This window comes from Syngnathus floridae, chromosome 17, assembly GCF_059516105.1.
Source record: "Syngnathus floridae isolate MCC-2025c chromosome 17, RoL_Sflo_1.0, whole genome shotgun sequence".
NCBI lineage: Eukaryota > Metazoa > Chordata > Actinopteri > Syngnathiformes > Syngnathidae > Syngnathus > Syngnathus floridae.
This window is the reverse complement of record NC_142429.1, coordinates 3,086,124-3,105,933: the sequence shown is the minus strand read 5'-3', so window position 1 is coordinate 3,105,933 and position 19,810 is coordinate 3,086,124. Positions and strand designations below refer to the sequence as shown.

The following is a 19,810-nucleotide window of genomic DNA, read 5'->3' as shown; positions in this document are numbered from 1 at the left end:
AAGTGATGAAGGGCCTCGCCTGAAGTCCACTGTCATCTCCACGGTCTTGAGCGGGTTCAGGTCCAGGTGGTTTTGGCTGCACCAGTGGACCAGCCGCTCCACCTCCTGTCTGTACGCAGGATCTATATATATTATATATATATATATGTATATATATTATATATATATATATAATCGTATATTACGTCATCGGTTTAATGAAACTGACTACTGAATGTACAAAAATGCGCATTATGCTTCTTTACGTGTAAATGCGGCGCATCCCGTCAAGAGCTATCAATTAACAACGGAGCTACATGCTACGCGGAGACAGTTATATACGCAACAGTCACCAAAATGAACACAATGCTTTATTTACTCACCCCCTGCTCCTCCAAGAGTGAATTTATGTGCTCCGGCAATCCTCTGGCACGCAAAAAGGCACTCGTTGACAACATAATGTCCTCTCTGGTCAAAATCACACCATGCTGACTTTCCCTCCGCCACCCCACCCCATAAAGAATAGAGAATAAAGTCAGAATTCCGACTTTAAAGTCAGAACTCCGACTTTATTCTCAGAATTCTGACCCGAGAATAAAGTCAGAATTCTGAGAAACAAAGTCAGAATCCTGTCAGCCCTCGTTTTTTTTTTTTCTTCACTGGCCCTCATCCTCTTCCGTACTTTAATCTAGTACAGCCAAGAGAAAAGCATATTCCCTGGTGTCACACGCGACCCCCTCGGCATCGCGCCGCGCCCCCCGTGCCCTACTATTTGAGAAGCACTGAACTACAAGAACAACCCTCGCTGACGTAAGTAGGGAGAGGGCGCCTTCTAGGGCCTGTGTTGTCTAAACACAGTCTCGCAAAATGAACTTCAAATTTGTTTGTATTTGATCACATTTTAATGTTGAGTTTTTACGAAAATAACACTAACACCCTCAAGCCATTCAGGTTTTGTACAAACCCACCTTGAAAGAAGTCAGGCCCACACCGACAGCCACCGCTGCATATTTGTTATACTTTATTCGTACACAGCAGTCGCCATAGAGCACAGGTGTCAAACTCAAGGCCTGGGGGCCAGATGCGGCCTGCCACATCATTTTATGTGGCACGCGAAGATAAATTGTGCATCAAATTCGTGTGTCATTACTAGAATTGCAAATTGTCTAAACTTTTAATATATATTTTTTTAAATATTTGACCAGTTTTTACTCGTTTGATTTGAAAACGAGTTATTTGTCAATTTGTTTTGTAGCTTTTACTGTATATAATATGAGGTGCTCATACATTTATTTGCGTTGACAGTCATAATGGCTCTCCGAAAGAAGCTAATGACTACAATGCGGCCTGTGAAAAAAATGAGTTTGACACCCCTGCCATAGAGCAAAGACGAGAGGAACACCAAGATGAGTCGGCAAGAAACAAACAAACAATCATGGCCGTGCTTCCAACTCCGGCAAAACTTCGTCTGTAGCTCGGAAATGTCATTGTTTAAAATACACACAGAAGCTTCGAGTTGTTCCATTTTGACACGTAGGCCTAAAAAAGAATATTCTCTTCCCATTTGACGAGCTCCTCCCATCCAGATTCTCAATGTGAGACACGCCAACGTTCTCCAATACTGAATGCGAGTGAATTGGGGTGAAATTTGGCAGCCGTTCAAGTCGGGTGGAATCCAAGAACTCCAGCCGACAGAATTGAGCGCAAGCGAGGCCATGCACTTTTGGCAACAGAAGCAATTCGATCCAAATGTGGAGTGATGGACAAACAAACAAGTGTGCACTGCGTCATGCAGAGGTTCTTGTTCATGCTTGGAACACACCTCGCCTCAGACACAAGCACACGGCCCCAACCCACTCTCCAGTCCACATGTTGGCCCACGACACGAGTGTATTTTCACAATGCTTGACTGCTGCTACTTGGACTGCCGAGTGTTTTGGGACTTGTAAAACGTTTGAGGAGCTCCACGATGGAGAGGAAACATGACCGCAAAGCCAAATCTCACCTCGATGATGGCGAGGGGAAAGGCGAGGGGGCGGTCGGGGGTGTCCAAGCACATTCAGTTGGTGGTATAAAAGCTTTTTGTAGGCAAAAGTGTTGAATGGGGATGCCGCACGTACAACAAACACAGGCGGCTTCAAACATACGCCATACGTTTTGTGGTGCTGAACTTTACACGTACGAGTTTGACAACGGGAAAGCTGGCGCAGAGTTGCCAGGTCGGCATACAGCAGCTTAAGGAAAGAGCTTCTCGGAGCTGGATTGATCGACAGCGCCGCGTAATGGTCCCAAAACCTGCCGGGCAGCCCGTACTCATTCCATTCAAAGTGCGACCCCTCATAATGTTTGGCCACTTGTACTTTGGCGCCAGTATTCTTCTTTTGAAATCTCCAAAGTCGACAAAGGTCGTACTTGTCGTGCATTGCGGCAGGAGGGAGGCGGCCCAGTGGCGAAAGCACAAGGAGCGAGTTTGGGGGGGGTGGTTCACCGGGAGCTTGCTCCTCAGTCACATCATGCAGAAGTGACATCTAGCTGTCGGAACTTTAGAGGACAAGACAGGGGTAGAAGGGGCCGGCCGGCCGGTCCAAGGCGGTCCAGAGCGGCGCCGGCTCATACCACGCTGTGCAGTGACGGGTGGACAAACTGTGGGTTGATGTAGGAGAAGCCGGCAAACTCGCTCTGGTCGATGTTGGCAATCATCATCTGGTCGGGCGGCGTCAGCATGGGCTGCGTGCGTGTGAAGAACTTGTCAAAGTTCTCTGCTCCCTTGCCTCCCTACGAGCACATTCAAAAGGGAACATGCTGAGTGACTGCAGCCTTTTTTGCGATGTGGTGCTGGGAATTAATTGCACAATACCACTTTGGGCTTGAAGGGTGGCTGAATCTCCTTGTTGGCCAGTCGCACCCAGTCGATGCGGCGGAAGAAGGCCTGCTCCCGAATGTCCCGCTCGCCCTCGGGCCCGCAGCCCAGCCGCTTGGACGGGTGTTTGGTCATCAGCTGGCAAACACCCAGCAAGGGCGACAAAATGCCACTTGACCTTCACTTTTCATTCTTGCAACCTATATTCCATCATCATCATCATCATCATCGCACATACCCCTTTGCAGATGGACACGGCTTCTTTGGACATGGACTTGGGGTAGGACACGTTGTGCTCCATGATGGACTGGAAGAGCTCATCCTCATCCTCGCCGTCGAACGGCGGCTGCGGCGGACAAAAGCTCAATGTCAAGTCATTCTAAGGTGAGGAGGCGAGAGCCGCGCATCTTTCACAACTAGATTTGAATCGCAAAAGAACAATCAGTTCCCTTTGTTGGTGTTTCTGGCAACCCACTTCGGGCTAGGACAACTCCTCAAATTGTGTTAGCACTAGCATTTATGCTAGCGTTCCTGTTTAGGGCTAGCCGTGGGCCCGAGGACCAGAGCATTAATAGCTTTGTGATGTAGTTGAGAGGAAATATTAGTGATTTGTAAAGTGAGGTACCCGGGGGAAAGGGGGTGATTCTAATTGGACCACAGAGGCAAGTAGTCATAAAGGGACTGCATCTCATGTCGTTCATTGAAGTGCGGTTCTTTACCTGTCCTGCCAGCATCTCGTAGAGCAGAACTCCATATGCCCACCAGTCCACTGACTTGCTGTACGGCTGGTAGGCAATGATCTGATGAAGAAAAGGAGAGCGAGGCTTAAAAATAACAACAGGCAGAGTCGAGGGGGGGGGGGGGGAATCATGCCTTCCAAGCCCAGCAAATTAACTACAGCCAGCTATTCACAGAGGCGCCACCAAAGACATTTTCCCCTGCGCCCCAGTTTACCAATGAGCATGTCAGTCACACGCACGCACCCGCGTGCGCAGAGAGTTGATGGCGTGGTGAGCGCTTCCTCACCCTGCGCGCCTCACCTCTGGTGCGATATAGTCGGGCGTGCCACAGAAGGTGCGCGTGGACATGCCATTGTACATGTTCTCCTTGCACATGCCAAAGTCGGCGATCTTGATGTGGCCCTCCGAGTCCAGCATCACGTTGTCAAGCTTCAGGTCTCTGGAGAGGAGAAGAGAAGAGGGAGGGAGGGGCATGCAGTGACAGCCACACGCTGTTGAGCGTTTCTTTTCTCTTTTTACTCTTTCATTCGAGCCTGTAAGGACCTTCATACATAGCTGGCCCCTGAGAACAGTCTTGTTATTGTTTTTTCTTTCTGGGGTGGAGTTTCCCAGTTCGGGCGCACAGCGGCGCACGTGCTCCCAAAAGCGCCAAGTCATGGTGTCAAGTGCGTTAAGGCAAGTTTTGCTTTGTTTCAACTTGTGGTCATGCTGAATGAATCACGTTTTGAAGCAAGTGCAAATTGATTTGATTACGAGCTCATAAAAGAACTCATTTTGATCGCCGTGAATGGGAACAGGTGATCGAGTGGACGTCGCTGGATTTTTGTTTCCTATTCGAATCGACTGGACATGACTGGATGGGTCTTGTTTTGGATTCTGACGTAGAGTGCACAAACTAGCGGCTTCCCAAGCTGCTACGGATCACGGACACGTTTGGATGTCTGGTTGGCCTACTTTTTGTGGAGCACTGAATGAATAGCCCCTTCAACATTGTGTGTGCACTTTTACAGAAACAAATATACACTAGTTGCTTCCAAATAGTGTTTTCAAGCTGTCTAAGATGTTTAACTGAAAAGTCTTATATGAGTTTGGTCATGCATGGTATGTATGTATTTTGATGCTGGGAGAGGGGATTCCGCCTACCTGTAGATGATTCCTTTCCGGTGCAAGAAAAATAGCCCGACGGCGATCTCGGCTGCATAAAACCTGTTGGGAACAAAGCGGAGAATATATAATGACTCAAGTCGTATTGCATCGCAGTCATGGATGGATGGAAAAAGACAAGGAAAAAAGAACAACATACACGGCCTGTGGCTCCTTGAACTTGCCCATCCGCTGAATATGATACATGAGGTCTCCTCCGTTGATGTACTCCATTACAAAGTAAAGGCGATCCTAAACACAAAGGAGACTACTGAGTGGCACGATAGTTCAACTAAGAGCAAACCAAGCCCTCCCCCACCACCCAAACAAAACTTCTATCTATTTTATGGACTGCTTGTCCTCAGGGGGGTCGCGAGTACGCTGGAGCCTGTCCCAGCAGTCGTCAGGCAATAGGCGGGGGACACCCTGAACAGGTTGCCAGCCAATCGCAGAGCACACATAGACGAACAACCATTCACACTCACACCTATGGGCAATTTGGAGTGCTCAATCAGCCTACCAGCCATGTTTTTGTGATGTTGGAGGACACCAAACAAAACAAAGGAATATTATTGAGTTTGTCCTGCATCTCATTCCAAATCCTCCCAAAAATGATTAGGCCAACTGGCGTTGTAGCACAGTAGAAGAGCAAAGTGCAACGACGACACGCTTGCCTGCTATCTAGTGGTGATTGGTGAAATTACATGTGCGTGTTTGCACCCACCACAGTCTGGAAGCAGGAGTGGAGCTGCGTGAGGAAGGGCGGCTTGTCCCTCTGCGCCAGCACCCTCTTCTCCACCATGGTGCATTCCACGTCATCGTCCTGAATGACCACGTCCTTCTTCAGGATCTTGATGGCGTACAGCTCCTCGGTAGACTTCATCTCGGCCAGCATCACCTTGCCGAAGCTCCCTTTGCCCAGCAGGGCTAGGAAGTTGAAGTCGCTTAGACGCAGACGCTCGGTGTTGCCCGACGGGAAGCTGAAACGCCGGTGGTCCGAAGGCGTGATGACTTTCTTGCCGTGGCCCATCTTGGCTTTCTACAGTAATCAAAAGCGCTCGTGGATGACGACGCCTTTGGTCACCGACGTCCAAACAGGCCACCTTTTCTGTGACCAAGGCGGCCGTCGCACAAAAAGTGAACAGCTGAGAGAATTGAGTAGGAAATTGTACCGGATGAGCGGCGGAACCGACGCTACGCTAACAAAACAACAGGTTCCAAAATGTGCTTTGGTGACTAAATCCTACTGAATTCTCAAGGGGACGGGCGTAGCAAAGGTTAGAGTTCAAGAAGCTTCTTATTAGACAAAATGGTCGTCTTTTGCACAAAACAGTGTTTCTAGTATCAAGGACCCAACGGAAAAAAAATCATGCATACATAAAAATACATGAACATAACGCTGCAAGAGAAAGACAGTGAACTTATTGTTTCTAATGTCCTGACTTGATTCCGAAAGGCACAACTTTCTTCTTTTGAACGCATAATAGACACAATTACAGATTCAATGTTTTTTCTTGACAGTGATGTGTCGAGCATGTGGAGGCAATGCTGCAGATTCTTGTTTTTTTGTGTGTGTTGTTTGAGCGTCGTCGTCCTTGTTTGTGGCCTGCGTCGCGGCCTTGGGCCAAGCGCACGCAGAGTCGAGTCGAGCCAAGTCGCGTCAAATAGAGCCGAACCGAGTCGAGTCGAGTCGAGTCGGTCTGTCAGGCAGGTGGGGGCAGTGTCGGTGACTCATATTCACTTGTGGACGCACAAACACAAACAATCCGGAGTAGAGCATTGAGAAATAGGGAAACACAGGCAGAGTGGCTACCTTCAGATTGTGGATATTTAACTGGCAGGCCTACGGGGGAGAAAAAAACTCACTGGTTAGCTGTGTTTTTTGTTTTGTTTTGTTTTGTTTTGTTTTGTAGTTTCAGCATAGCGAGCAAAGCCTCGACAAGAACGCTGCTGTTGTCAGAGCATCGAAGGCACGGCTGCAAACGAACGCTGTCACATTTGACCGCGTCTGGGTAACCGGCGCTTGTTTCCACGGCAACCGCGCCACTTCCCGTAAAGGCGAAAGGCAGGTCGGCTGAAAAGAAAGAAAGCCGTGTGGCGAGACGGGCAATAGTTCCGTTATTTTTTTTCATTGGGCCACTATATCATTTGACCCAGATTACAAATTCTGCCTTTACAAAGATAATATTGATTACTGATGTGTACTGCGGGATGAGAACTTCATCAAACTTAAATGATAAAATTATACGTGACAAATTTTGCTTTGCGGTGAATATGATATGTGAATATACATATATATGTATGACTTTGACTTGTTAAACTCCACAACAAATTTTTCATTTGGCTTGTGAATGTGCAAGTGAACCTCCTTGGGGCTCGCTTCACCTCAAATTTTTGTCGGAGCTCCAAATCCACCTCGTCCACCTCCGGGATGGGTACGTTGTAGTACTCGCCTTCCTCTTGGTTCAGCAACTTGTACCTTAGAGAGACGCGCACACATGACATTTGTTTTCATCCAAGGAGGACGGCTCCCTCCAAATTCACTCAATTGCCTCTAAAGTCAAACAAACTATTGCAACCGCCCGATGTTCCCCGTGTGGTAAACAATCGTCGTATGCCACGCGTCATGCTGCCCTGAATGATGGAAGCGGAGTTTCTAGACTTTGCCTCTGTTTGTCAAAATGCGGCAAATGCGAGCGTTGCGCCGAAAGGCGACCGACCAGCCGCACGTGTGCGCTTTCATCAGCTCGGACACTCCGAACGACATGGAACCCATGAAGTCGTTCCGGGTGGTGCGGTCCCAGTCCCACACCTCGATGGACAGACGGCGGTCCTTGTCCGACACTTTCAGCTTACTGAGCACACACAAGGACAATTTTTTTTGCAGTTTGTATTCATATCGGCATCAAAAAGAAAAGCAGCAGTGTGGCGCATGGGCGCATCGCTCACAAGGTGAAGGACTCGTTCCAGCATGGATTCAGGGATGAACGGATGGTCCTGGTCTTCTGTTTGGTTTCGTTCTTTGGATCAGGGATGAGCTTGAGTTTGACGTAAGGGTCCGATAAACCGTTGGGATCCATGGGGATCAGGTTCCTGGCTTCGCCCACTGCAGGAGGTAGGGAGGCAAGAGGAGATGAGAACAACTTGGACACATGCTTGTTTCTTTCTCCCCCAAAAAGAGCAGTGTGTGTGTGTGTGTGTGTATATATATGTGTGTGTGTGTGTGTGTGTGTGTGTGTGTGTGTGTGCGTGTGCAGGTGTGTGCATGTGTGTGTGTGTGTGTGTGTATTGACTACGTGTTGACGTCACCAATACTACTTGGGCATTTTGCGTCAGGCGAAGTCTGACATTTGCCGGTGCAAGAACTGGCAAATGGCAAAGAGAAGAAGTCTGTTACATAGCAACAGCAATGGAAAAGGAGTGTGTGCGTGTGTGTGTTGGTGGTGGTGGTTGGGGGTGGGGGGGACGAGAGCTTACCACTTTCACCATGGTGACAGTATCTACAGTTAATGGCCAGACACTCTCCTGATCTTTTGAGATGTAACAAAAGCATCAACAAATGAAATCTTCCAGGAGGTCAAAAACAGACACGTCATCATAAAAGGGTGTCTTTTGTCTATCTTTTGTGTATCTATTGATTTTATTCCAATTATTTTATTGAACTTTCTTTATTGGAGGTTAGTTCACAAGCAACAAGAAAACACTGCTTTCATAGTTACGTTTTCCTTCATTTTTAACAGTGGATACTTAAATATTTCAATAAAAACAAATGAACTCATTATGAAACAAGATTGCTGTCTCTAAGGAAAAATGCTATGCTTTGAATGAACTTCCCACGTTACTTTCTACCAACAGAGGGCAGTAGAGTGGCTGTGTATGAAAAGCGTCAACGTCACCAATGTTTACCTTTTCCCCCAATGCGTGTGACTCAGCCTCAACCGTTGAGTTTGATTCCTAATTGACTTCAAATTTCATAGAATCGCCGCCTCGTCCCTTCCGTCGCATCACTCCCATGACAGAAGTCAGTCGCACGCACCGAAAGACGCCAATGATGTCACGAGACGTGCACACAAATCAAGTGCGAGGAGGACATGAGAAAGCTGAGCGGCCCACGCCATCACACCCCCTCCCATCGCGCACACTTCCATGGCAACACCAAAGCAACTTTTCACATCCCAAATCAAGCAAACCAACGCGCACAAATGACAAGCGGAGGAAAACAAAAGCGTGAGAGCATTTCTTCACCAGCACACGAGTCACACCAGCGCCCCCCCCCCTCCCCCCCACACACACTCCTAGTGGCACTTTTGGCCAATTAGTACGACCTTGAGATGGATGTCAAGAATATTGAAGAAATGCTCAAGTGGCCGATACTAAAGAGCAGATAATTTATTTGCTCTGCTCGTCTTAACATCTCAGCACTTGTTACATCAGCAGTGAGGCAAACTGTGCGCTACTTGACAACAAACAAAAATTATCCCTTTTTTTGTTCTCTTCTCTCTAAGAACTAATATTGGCCGCTTGAATGGGCCTGGCCGAAAGACGCGTACCAGAGGCCCCGGTTCTTTGTCTTACAAATGACGACAAAGATATATCATCCGAGCGGCTGTCCATAAACTTGTGCTGTCCGCATTGCTAACAAGCGCCACGCACAACAAAAGTGTGATGGAGGGAGAACCATCTCGACCGTCTGTTGTTGCTTAGCTACCACAAGAGCCACTTGCCGCGTGTTTCCTTGCGTGCTAGTTGGCCAACAGCGTGGAAGAATATGTCCGCATGCGCTCTTTAGGACTTCAAAAGTTCCCGATAAGAACAAACGATGCATTTTCCTGCCCTTCAAAGGTAAAATATTTAGCGACTGTGCTCTTGCGTGTGAATGCCACTATGGCTTTCAAGACTTATTTTGATTTAATTACTACATTTTTATAAATAAAGTTCTTACGGTGCTGAATTGTCACATGAAATGAGTGTTATACTACTATCGTGGCTGTAGTTTGAATTTCAATTTTATTGATTGATAAACAAATGTTGTTTTTTGTTTCCTGTTTGGTTCAATAGCAAAAACATGTTGGAAGGGTTTGAATTTTCTGTGTTCTATTAATAAAACTTAGAAAATTAAAACCTGTCCAGCTGTTTTCTTTTTGTTTAACAAATCCTATTTCATATCCTTCTATGCACAAGATTTGTGCAAAAGATAAAATGACCGTTAAAATAGAAGTAGAGGGGGTGCCACATAGAAACCGTCACTGGAGGGTATGTACGTAAAACGTTTTTTTTTTTTTTTCCCCCAACAGCTGAGCCCAATCGTTGGTTGCCACCCAAAATAAAACCAGCCAAATGTGCTCCTGGTTTGGGCGGCTGCGTGCGGCGCAGCAGCAGCAGCAGCAGCAGCAGCAGTAGCAGCAGCAGCAGCAGCAGCAGCAGCAGCAGGCCGCCGGCATCGTGGCACGAAAGGCTTTGAAATTCAAATGCATTGTTGCATAACAATGCCATGTGCCAGTTAAGAATGTCTGATAAGTTGGGGGGGGTCGAGGGCTGGGTGGCCGCATCCCTCCTGCACTCCGAGCCAGCATGCTGCGATGCTGCCCATTCTCCTCATTTGCTACTTTCTCTTGCTTGCAGCAAATGTTCAACATGTATGTTGGCTTTTTTTGTTGTCCAATCAGAGTTCGGCCTCTGTGTTGCCATGACAATTGAATTTTCCCTGGCCCCTCGCAATGCGGGCCAATGTAACTTCAATTGGATTGAGACGCTTTCTTTAACCATTCCAGTGTCCCGTTTGTCCTCACCGTGCCAGACCGCATATCTGTATTTTTGTGCACTTTTGATGGTTCCTGGAATTGTGCGCACATTTGCTTGACAAGCCCGAGAGCATCGACGGATTTTTCCCTGCCTGTGCTTCGAACCCGAGGCGAGCATGTCAGCCAGAGCAAGTCAACCGCTGTGTGTCTGAACCTCAGATGCCCTTTCAGTGCACGCATGTGTGTGTAAGTGTGTGTGTGTGTAGGTGTGTGTGTGTGCGTGTGTGTGTGTGTGTGTGTGTGTGTGTGTGTGTGTGTGTGTGTGTGTGTGTGTGTGTGTGTGTGTGTGTGTGTGCGAGCACACGTGCATGCGTGTGTATGTGTACAGGCCTTTTCTTGGCACTTCAAAATAAGACATCTGCCGATGCCCTCGGGTTATTTGTCTCTTCTGCAAAGGAAAGATGACAAAAAAGAGGGGAGGGGGCTGCAGTAGGTGAGGGGGTAGACCTTAGCAACAATGACCAAAGGCGGGATGAGGAAGAAATGAGCAACACGGTCTATAGTCAAAAGTATTCATGAAAAAGCAAAAAAAGGCATCTCTTTCAAGTGGATCAAGGTCCAGGAAAAGTTGTGCCTGGGCAGCGGAATGAAGCTGAGGGATAGGCAAACTCTATGTGACAATTTGGAGAGTCAGTGTGAGGGGGGGAACCAGGAAGTGGCGAGAGATTTGTCGCTTTTGTTGACTGGCATGATTTCATCAAGTCAACGCTGAACAGAAGCCCGCCACTTGTCTGCTGGAGCCAGAGGAGGGACAAAAAACAAACCAACAAAAACAAGAAACTGTGTCTGCACTGCTCAAACTGAACACAAAACCATCCATCCATCCATCCATCCATCCATCCATCCATCCATCCATCCATCCATCCATCCATCCATCCATCCATCCATCCATCCATCCATCCATCCATCCATCCATCCATCCATCCATCCATCCATCCATCCATCCATCCATCCATCCATCCATCCATCCATTTTCTGAACCGCTTAGTCCCCACGGGGGTCGCGGGCGTGCTGGAGCCTATCCCAGCCGTCAACGGGCAGTAGGCGGGGGACACCCTGAACCGGTTGCCAGCCAATTGCAGGGCACACAGAGACAAACAACCATCCGCACTCGCAACACACCTAGGGAACAATTTGGAGTGCTCAATCGGCCTACCAAGCATGTTTTTGGGATGTGGGAGGAAACCGGAGTGCCCGGAGAAAACCCACGCGGGCCCGGGGAGAACATGCAAACTCCACACAGGGAGAGCCGGAGGTGGAATCGAACCCGCACCCTCCTAACTGTGAGGCGGACGTGCTATTTGTTTTTTTACTTAAAGTTGCTAATGAGTTGCTTAACCTCTGCTCTCTGAATGCTAACACCAACTGCATAAATCCGCAGGCTAACAATTAGCAGTGTTGTTCGTGACACAAACGGTGCTGCAACACATAACTACTACTCCCGACCCGACCGAGACTGCTGCTTCTGAACTTTTGAATACATGTTCTGCGATTATTTCGGCTCATACATCACGGACAGCAAAATGACGAGGAAACGATGTCCAAAGTAGACGACAGGCGCATGCACACACGCACAAATATACATCGCACTTGTCACACGCTGATATACAAGCAATTACACTTTGATCAATGTGAATATGCATATTTGGTACGTAAAAACAGGACGGGGCCTTTTTCTGAATGGTGGCCACCTTCTCTTTGCTCAACGTTAAGAGCAGTTGAATTGGTCCCCTCTGATGGAGAGCTGCACTCTCGCCTCTCTGCTTGAGCGAGACATGTGCATGCGAGTGTATCACAATGGTCACCACGGAAACGCTTCAACTGTAGTCTCTGGGAGAAAATCGTGGCAGTGGGGGTGTTTTTTTTGGGCCACCTGAATGGAGTGATGCCATCTCAACTCAGTTCAACAGAGAACATTACTTTGAGGAACAAATTTCCCTTTACTGTGTTTCTTTTGAAATTGCTTTCAATGTCAATTTTACATAACGCTTCCGCTTTGAAGCACATATTGCAAGTGCAGCAGCCATCCGCTCATGTTGAGAGACTCCATCCATCCATCCATCCATCCATCCATCCATCCATCCATCCATCCATCCATCCATCCATCCATCCATCCATCCATCCATCCATCCATCCATCCATCCATCCATCCATCCATCCATCCATCCATCCATCCATCCATCCATTTTCTGTACCGCTTGTCCCCACGGGGGTCGCGGGCGTGCTGGAGACTATCCCAGCAGTCATCGGGCAATAGTCGGGGGACACCCTGAACTGGTTGCCCACACAGACGAACAATTTGGAGTGCTCAATTGGCCTACCAGGCGTGTTTTTGGCATGTGGGAGGAAACCGGAGTGGCCGGAGAAAACCCATGCAGGCACGGGGAGAACATGCAAACTCCACACAGGAAGGGCTGGTGGAATCGAACCCGCATCTTCCTAACTGTGAGGGGGACGTGCTAACCAGTGCGCCACCGAGCCACCCTTAAGAGACTCCAAGGGCTCTTAAATTCGTTTGAATAAATAATTAGGTTCGGTTTACTTATGTGGAATAAAAATAAGTAATGTAATTTTTCCACAGTCTGTAAGAATAACCAAATGTAACAATGTGAAGTGTAATGTCAAACAAATTACCAGGTTGCTTAGACTTAGAGTGTGGTGAGTGCTTTGCTTGTGCTTGCCTGTGCCTCTGCTGCTTGCTGCTCTTGGTGTCATGCTGTCATGTTTTGTGGTTGTTGTTGTCTTGTCCTGTTTGTCGTATTGTCACTTCCTGTTTTGTTTTGGTAACTCTCCTCTCGTTTCAGTTCGTGGGTCCTTCCTCTGTGCGACAGTCTACTTGTCTTCCCTGATCCCAATTGTGTGCACCTGTGTCCTTGGTCCTAATTGTCTGCACCTGTGTCCTCACCCTTCTGTGTGTATTTAGCCAGCGTCTTCCCCTTGTCTTGTGCCAGTGCGTCTTGTCTTGTCTTGAGCACCAGCGATCGCGTGAGTTACAGATACCCCTTTAGAGAACCTAGTTTAGAAGATACCTTTTTGTCAAGCCTGAGCTCTGTGTTTTTCCGTTTTGTTTTTTGCCACCGTGTTTTTCCTCTTTTTGAGGCGCTTTTGGTTTTTGCTGTCTCCAGCCTTGTGTTTCCCTCTTTTTGAGGCGCTTTTGGTTTTTTGCTGTCTCCAGCCTGTTCGAATAATTACCTTTTGTTGGCACTCTGCATTCGAGTCCTCTCCCTGAACCAAGTCTGACACTTGGCTGGGTTCGATTATGATGTTTTTAATCTTGGCATGATCATCTAATGCAGTTTTACCTCAATATTTGAAGGGAATCTTCGCTGGGCACAGGGAGCACCTTGCATATAATAGATTACTTGGGCATGGTCTTAGCCAAATAGTGCATTTCTCCTGTTTTAACCAGTCATTGTTAAAACATGTTGGGCGTTTATATTTTTTCTTTACTGGCCTGTCATCACCTTCTATAGCACCCTCGTCATCCGTGTCTCCACCCATTTTTACGATAAAACGTCACTCTTTTTAGTCACTGGATCCTTTCCTTTCTCTCTCTCTGTATACGACACACACTCCGTTTCCATCTTACCATTCCGAATGAGCCGCCACTGCCCGCCACCCCACCAACACAAATGAGTATGCTGTCATTTTTCTAGAGCAGTGGGTTCGGTGAGTCGGCTTCAGGGGTTCGGCAGCGCTGGTATGTCATTGCCCCGCCCCTGCCCCGCCCCGCCGTCCATCCACACCGGTAGCACCCCCCCCCAACCCCCCCCGTCCACGGATGACCGAACACATCGGTAGCCCCCCGCCGCCCAAGAGGGGTTCGGTGAATGCACATATGAACCTGATGGGGTTCGGTACCTCCAAAAAGGTTAAGAACCACTGTTCTAGAGCCAATATGGCTGTGCACAAGTTTATGGACGTAGGCACACTACAATTAAACTGCAAGACAGATTTTGCACAACATGTACAAAATTCCGGGACATCTTGGTGTCCCATATTTTTTATTTTTTTATTTCTGGCACAGACCATGAAATTCTGGGCCAATCAGGAAAACCCAGGACAGGTTGGAAACACTAGCCGTCACGTACCACAAGGACCCACCTGTGACGTGTAGCCTGTCGCCGCCGACTTCGATCTTGAGGAAGAGGCGACCCCGGCGCTCGGTGTGGTCGGTCCCACACAGGCTCGGCACGTTGACCACGCACTGCTTGTGCACGTTCATGTCACAGGCTGGAGGGAGAGCAAGAGGTGTTAGCTTTTAAACAAAAGTGATGCAGGGGAGGAAAATGGGGGACTGAGGGGAGGATCCATCCGTCTGTTCATTTGATATGCAGTGAACCAGGATATGCCCCAAAAGGGTACGCAAAGTTGTTGACTTCCCGTGGCCCTCCTTTGCTGTCATAAGAAACGTGGGTCGTACGTTGAAACACAGAGCAAAAGGCACCAGAGTGGAAACTGTGCCGTAAGGTCAGTTTGTAACTGTCCCATCTGCTCTGAGGGAGAAGTCATGCGGCCATGTAGCCGTGCGACCATGCAGCCATGCGGACGCCATACTCACTGTCACATTTCATGCCCTGGTGGATGAGGCCGTAGAGCAGCGAACCGCAGTGGTCGCAGAAGGTGGGGCTGCCGTAGGAATGGATCTTGAACTTGTGCTTGCTTCGGGGATCCTATAAGCATCGCAGCGGGAAGCATACTTAGCATCTTAGCGCTAAGACCACTGATCGTATCTTGACAGAGATGGGACCAAGTCACACATGTGTAAGTCTCAAGTCTTAACCTTCAAGTCTCAAGTAAGTCCCAAGTCATTTTTTTCTTAGGCAAGTCAAGTCAAGTCCTTAAGTTGGTCAAGTCAAGTCCAAGTCAAGTCCAAGTCAAGTCACATTATTATTGCAATTTTACCCGCAGAATCTGATCTTAGTAGTGAAAAGACAAGATATCAGTAACTTTAAGTAACCATCATTGTCCAATGTGTCTAACCTGTTTAAAAAAATGACAATAATTTGGATTTGCACTGTAATTACTGATATTCAGTACAATACACCATGGAATCAAACAATAAATAAATTACCTCATACAATGATTTATCGACAGCTCAATCTAAACAAATGAACGTCTGCCGACAGTGTCTGACACATTTGAGTTGCAAATATGAAAAAATAATCTGAAAAAAATCTGAAAGAAGAAACACAAACAGCATTAGAAACATTTTATATTTCATCTGTAACATCTGGAGACACCAGAGCTCTATAAACCTCAATTTTCAACATTGTCAGAAATGTTTTTGTTGCGTATCTCGCACTGTGCTGTCCGTCTTTTGCCGTCATAAAAGTAATTGCGATAGCCGAAGGTGATGACTCGTGGTACCGCTCCCGCTGACATGTTTGCACATGTCTGATATAAAGGGGCGTGATAAACACATTCGGTAGGTAGAGAGGGCACGACTGATTGATTGACAGGGTAGTGATCCAATCATGATGCCATTCTCAGCCTGCGCTCCTACCGTGTTATAGATATTTTTTTAAATGTATTAATTTTATATTCAAACTGAAAACATAAACTAAATAACACTGAAGTCATTCAAGTCATCGTGTCTCAAGTCAAGTCCAGAGTCTTTAACTTCCAAGTCCAAGTCGAGTCTCATTTCATTTTTTGTCAAGTCACAAGTCATCAAAACAGCGACTCGAGTCAACTCGAGTCCAAGTCACAGTGACTCGAGTCCCCATCTCTGTATCTTGAAGCACACAAATCCTTCAAACGATATACAGCGCGTGACCAGCTTTCGTTCTTTCATTTGTTTTTGGCTGGGAACTTGCACGCAAGGAGCGAAACTGGGAATCAGATCCGAGTTGTACAGGAGCACAAATAGACCAGAGAAGATGCGAGCCTTCAAGACCCCAAACCATCTGCGATGAGTCCAAACAATGATGAATTGGTCCTTTGCCATCTGCTGAAGCTCACCCCACTCACTGTTGCCACTCCCCCGTGACTTCTCTCCCCCTGTTCCCAAACGAAAGGACCCAGGGCCGTTTATTTTCCCCCACCCCAGACGGCGACAGTGGCAAAGTGGCACGCCGCCGCCAAGTGTGGCCGTTGATCCGCACTACGGAGGTGTCACGGAGCGGATGGAGCAGGGCGACCAAATGCAGCTTGGAACAGGGTTTATTGAAGGGAACTCAAAAGGCAAACTGACATGACTTAACAAACAATAACTTGACTGACTGACCGGGACGTGAAACAAAAAGACAGCAGGACAGGACGGCAGCAAGACAGTACGACAACAACAACACACAATGATCCGACGGAGAGTGAGGGGCATACAGGACTTAAATACAAAACACGAAACACGAGGCAGGTGACCGCGATTACATTGAGTGAGGTGACACAGGAGGGGAGGGGCGACGCGAACAGAAACTATGGCAACCTAGATACATAGCAAAACTGGGGGCGAGACGTGACAGGAGGAGGTGAAGGACGGGGACATAGACTGCGCATGATCGATCAATGGTGTCGTTCAAGGAGCGGGATGATGCTGTTTGGGCCTTTAAATACGACTCCTGTTGGCAGCCTGCATCTTTTATCGCAACCCAATTGTCATCATCAAACGCAGCGAGGATGCGAAGCTTGTTTTACATTGCGATCTTTTCCGAGATCTTTCAGCATTCAGTCAAATTTGTATTATGGCCGAGTCCAGTTTGACGCGGCTTTGAAGCCCGACATTAAGCATCGTTCATGCAACTTACTGTGTAGAAAAGAACCATAAATAGAGCACAAAATGGCTATGCGGTGAACACTTGCATTGAAGAATGTTGTCAAAGTTTTAAGGGGGCAAAATGCAGAGAAGCAGAACTTCAGTGGCCATCAGTCATCCTCTCTGTTCCCCCGAGGTGCTTTGCCGCACGTAGTCCTCCTTTTACTCGTGCTTTTATTAACGCTTCCACTCCAGGAAACTTTCTTTTTACGTACCTGCACGTTAATCAGTGGGACATTGCCATGGAAACAGAGACGAAAGGATCCCCAGGTGGATATTGCTCGCCATCTCTCCTCCTCCCGTGTCTCTCTCACACTTGCCCGCATATGTTGACTTATAGCACGGCTAAATTTAGGGACAGCTCTTAGACTTACAGTCTGGAACACATCCAAATTCATCTGGTTTGGACTTTGCTCAACAAGGTTTTCTCACAAGCACCGCTTTGACTTCTCATTCATCACAACCTCTCATCCACGGCTGTGAGCGGAGCATTCCGAAAACATATCAGGCGCCAGCGACAGGAGAACACTGAAGCTTACTGTTCAGCAGCGAAATGACACAACCTGAGAAGTCGAAACGTCTGTTGACATAGATTGCCTATGGGGGCGGGGGGTCACACGATAGACAACCTAGATTCGCATTTGAATTTGAACAAATATGATCAACTCCATGGAATTGTTGACAGAGCGACAACCTGGATAAACACAACTAACGTAAGAAAGCCGTTCATGTCATCTGAGAAGAGAGGATGTCGCTATGAAGCGACAATGACATCACCATCCATTATCATTATCATTGCAATACACTCACACGATTGGATCGTAATCATCTTTTATCTTGGCCGAGGATGAACGCACAGAGCGGAGGGCTCTCGGGGTACGGAGACATCAATAAGGCAACAAAACCAGGGGATTGCGGTTTGTGCATGAAGCTTATGGCATACATAAGATAAAAAGAGTGTGAGCTCCTTTGCAGCTGGGGATGTAATTAAACACATGCTAATCCACAGTGGCCATCTGCAACAATAATGTGTTGGGATTTGATTATCTTGATCGTGCTTCGAAATGTCCACTCGAAATAATTTTTGAATAAATGCGTGGCATGCCATGTCTGCTTTTGTGAAGCCCAATTCATTTGATTCAATTCAATTTCAAAGTATGTACAGATTGAACAATAGGGGTCCCGGACTTGACCCCTGGGGAACACCACAGGCCAATAAGGCAATGTCAAAATGAAACTACAGACGATTACAAATGCTACGTGTGCGCAAGCTCACTGTTCTTTTGGGGGAAATTGCGTAAGGCGAACAGCTGTTCTTTGTTGCCTTTGTCCGAAGCGGTGAAAGAACAGATTTGCTCCCAACCAACTAAAATACAGGCAGTTTATGCATCTCATCACTTTATCCGAGGCCCTCGCCTACTTGTTGACTGACATCCTTTTTCTCCTATCTGTCAGTTAATCGGAGACTTGTTACTCTAACGGCAAAAGATCAGCGAGCGGCCCATGGTTGGTCGCTAATCCTCAAGGTGTTAGCGAGTGGTGAAGGTCGGATTATCCGTACGATCTCTACTCTTCCGATAAATTGAAGGGATGTAAGACATGAGACATGAGACGATGAGATGACCTGTGACAGTACAATTCACTCAAGATAAATGCACACAGCTTTGCACTCCTGGTTTGTAACTCAATTTTGGTTGGCCTGGCCTTTATTTTGGGTATACAATTCCACCGTCTACCACAAAAATGGCAATTATTTCAGCTCAGTCTAGTTTTTGCCTCGTTTTCAGTCAACGAATGTCAAATCCTTTTCATTCCGCTTGTTATCCTTTATATAAGAAACGGCTGTAATTTCACCTTCTAATGTTTATCTTTGGTTCTTGATGTATATGCCGAGATAATAAATTTGTAAGTTTGGCCCAAAAAAACAGGAGCATGTCAGGCGACACCTGCAAATTACTCGTGCGTGAACATCCATAAATGAACTCCCCTGGGTGGGGGTGGGGGGTTAATTTGGGTGACAGTCAGCGTGTGCAATGGTTGAGGACAGGGAGGGAAGCTGATTGATTTGTTTTTGTTTTTTTTACAGCAAACCGGCAAATCCGGATTTAGACTTGCATGTGTTCAGTGTCGTACCGCAGAATTAAGCTCTACTAGAAGTGATGCAATGCAAGTCAGAGCAAGAAAAAGAGGCAGAGAATATTTGTGGCCAAAACAAGATGGCGTGGATAGTGCTCAAGGAAAAGTGCTCGAGGGAAAACTTAATTTTTAGATTTCAATTCAGGTAAAAAACAAAAAAGTCATGGCTGCTTTGCGGGCACCCCACCTCGCCCCCTACTGATGTCCCCTGTGGTCTCTCCCTGACAGTGACATTAAACAGTGAGCTGCTTGTGCCTCCGCCTCCAGACGCTGGAATAGGTCAGCTCCCTGGTTGTGGTCTCACGCACGCACTCATGCACGCACTCTCTGCTGAATACGCTAAGCTGAAGAGTCACCATCTGGAACTGGTTCTTAGTGCCAGGCACTCTTAACCCTG

The 19,810-nt window shown here is 47.4% G+C and overlaps 1 protein-coding gene across 1 annotated transcript in view; it reads right to left on the bottom strand.

Moving 5' to 3' along the window:
* Nucleotides 1-977: 977 nt before the first annotated feature.
* prkcab (protein kinase C, alpha, b) overlaps nt 978-19,810 on the bottom strand; it is a 44,530-nt gene continuing 25,697 nt past the window's right edge. The window contains exons 4-16 of the mRNA XM_088358059.1: nt 15,085-15,196; nt 14,628-14,756; nt 7,672-7,828; nt 7,443-7,577; nt 7,108-7,201; nt 5,447-5,761; nt 4,883-4,974; nt 4,723-4,785; nt 3,880-4,018; nt 3,559-3,639; nt 3,078-3,185; nt 2,837-2,977; nt 978-2,754 (exon numbers count right to left, since the gene is read on the bottom strand). Coding sequence (XP_088214185.1) covers nt 2,590-2,754; nt 2,837-2,977; nt 3,078-3,185; nt 3,559-3,639; nt 3,880-4,018; nt 4,723-4,785; nt 4,883-4,974; nt 5,447-5,761; nt 7,108-7,201; nt 7,443-7,577; nt 7,672-7,828; nt 14,628-14,756; nt 15,085-15,196 — 1,731 coding nt within the window. The 3' untranslated portion in view covers nt 978-2,589. The remainder of the gene's footprint in view (nt 2,755-2,836; nt 2,978-3,077; nt 3,186-3,558; nt 3,640-3,879; nt 4,019-4,722; nt 4,786-4,882; nt 4,975-5,446; nt 5,762-7,107; nt 7,202-7,442; nt 7,578-7,671; nt 7,829-14,627; nt 14,757-15,084; nt 15,197-19,810) is intronic.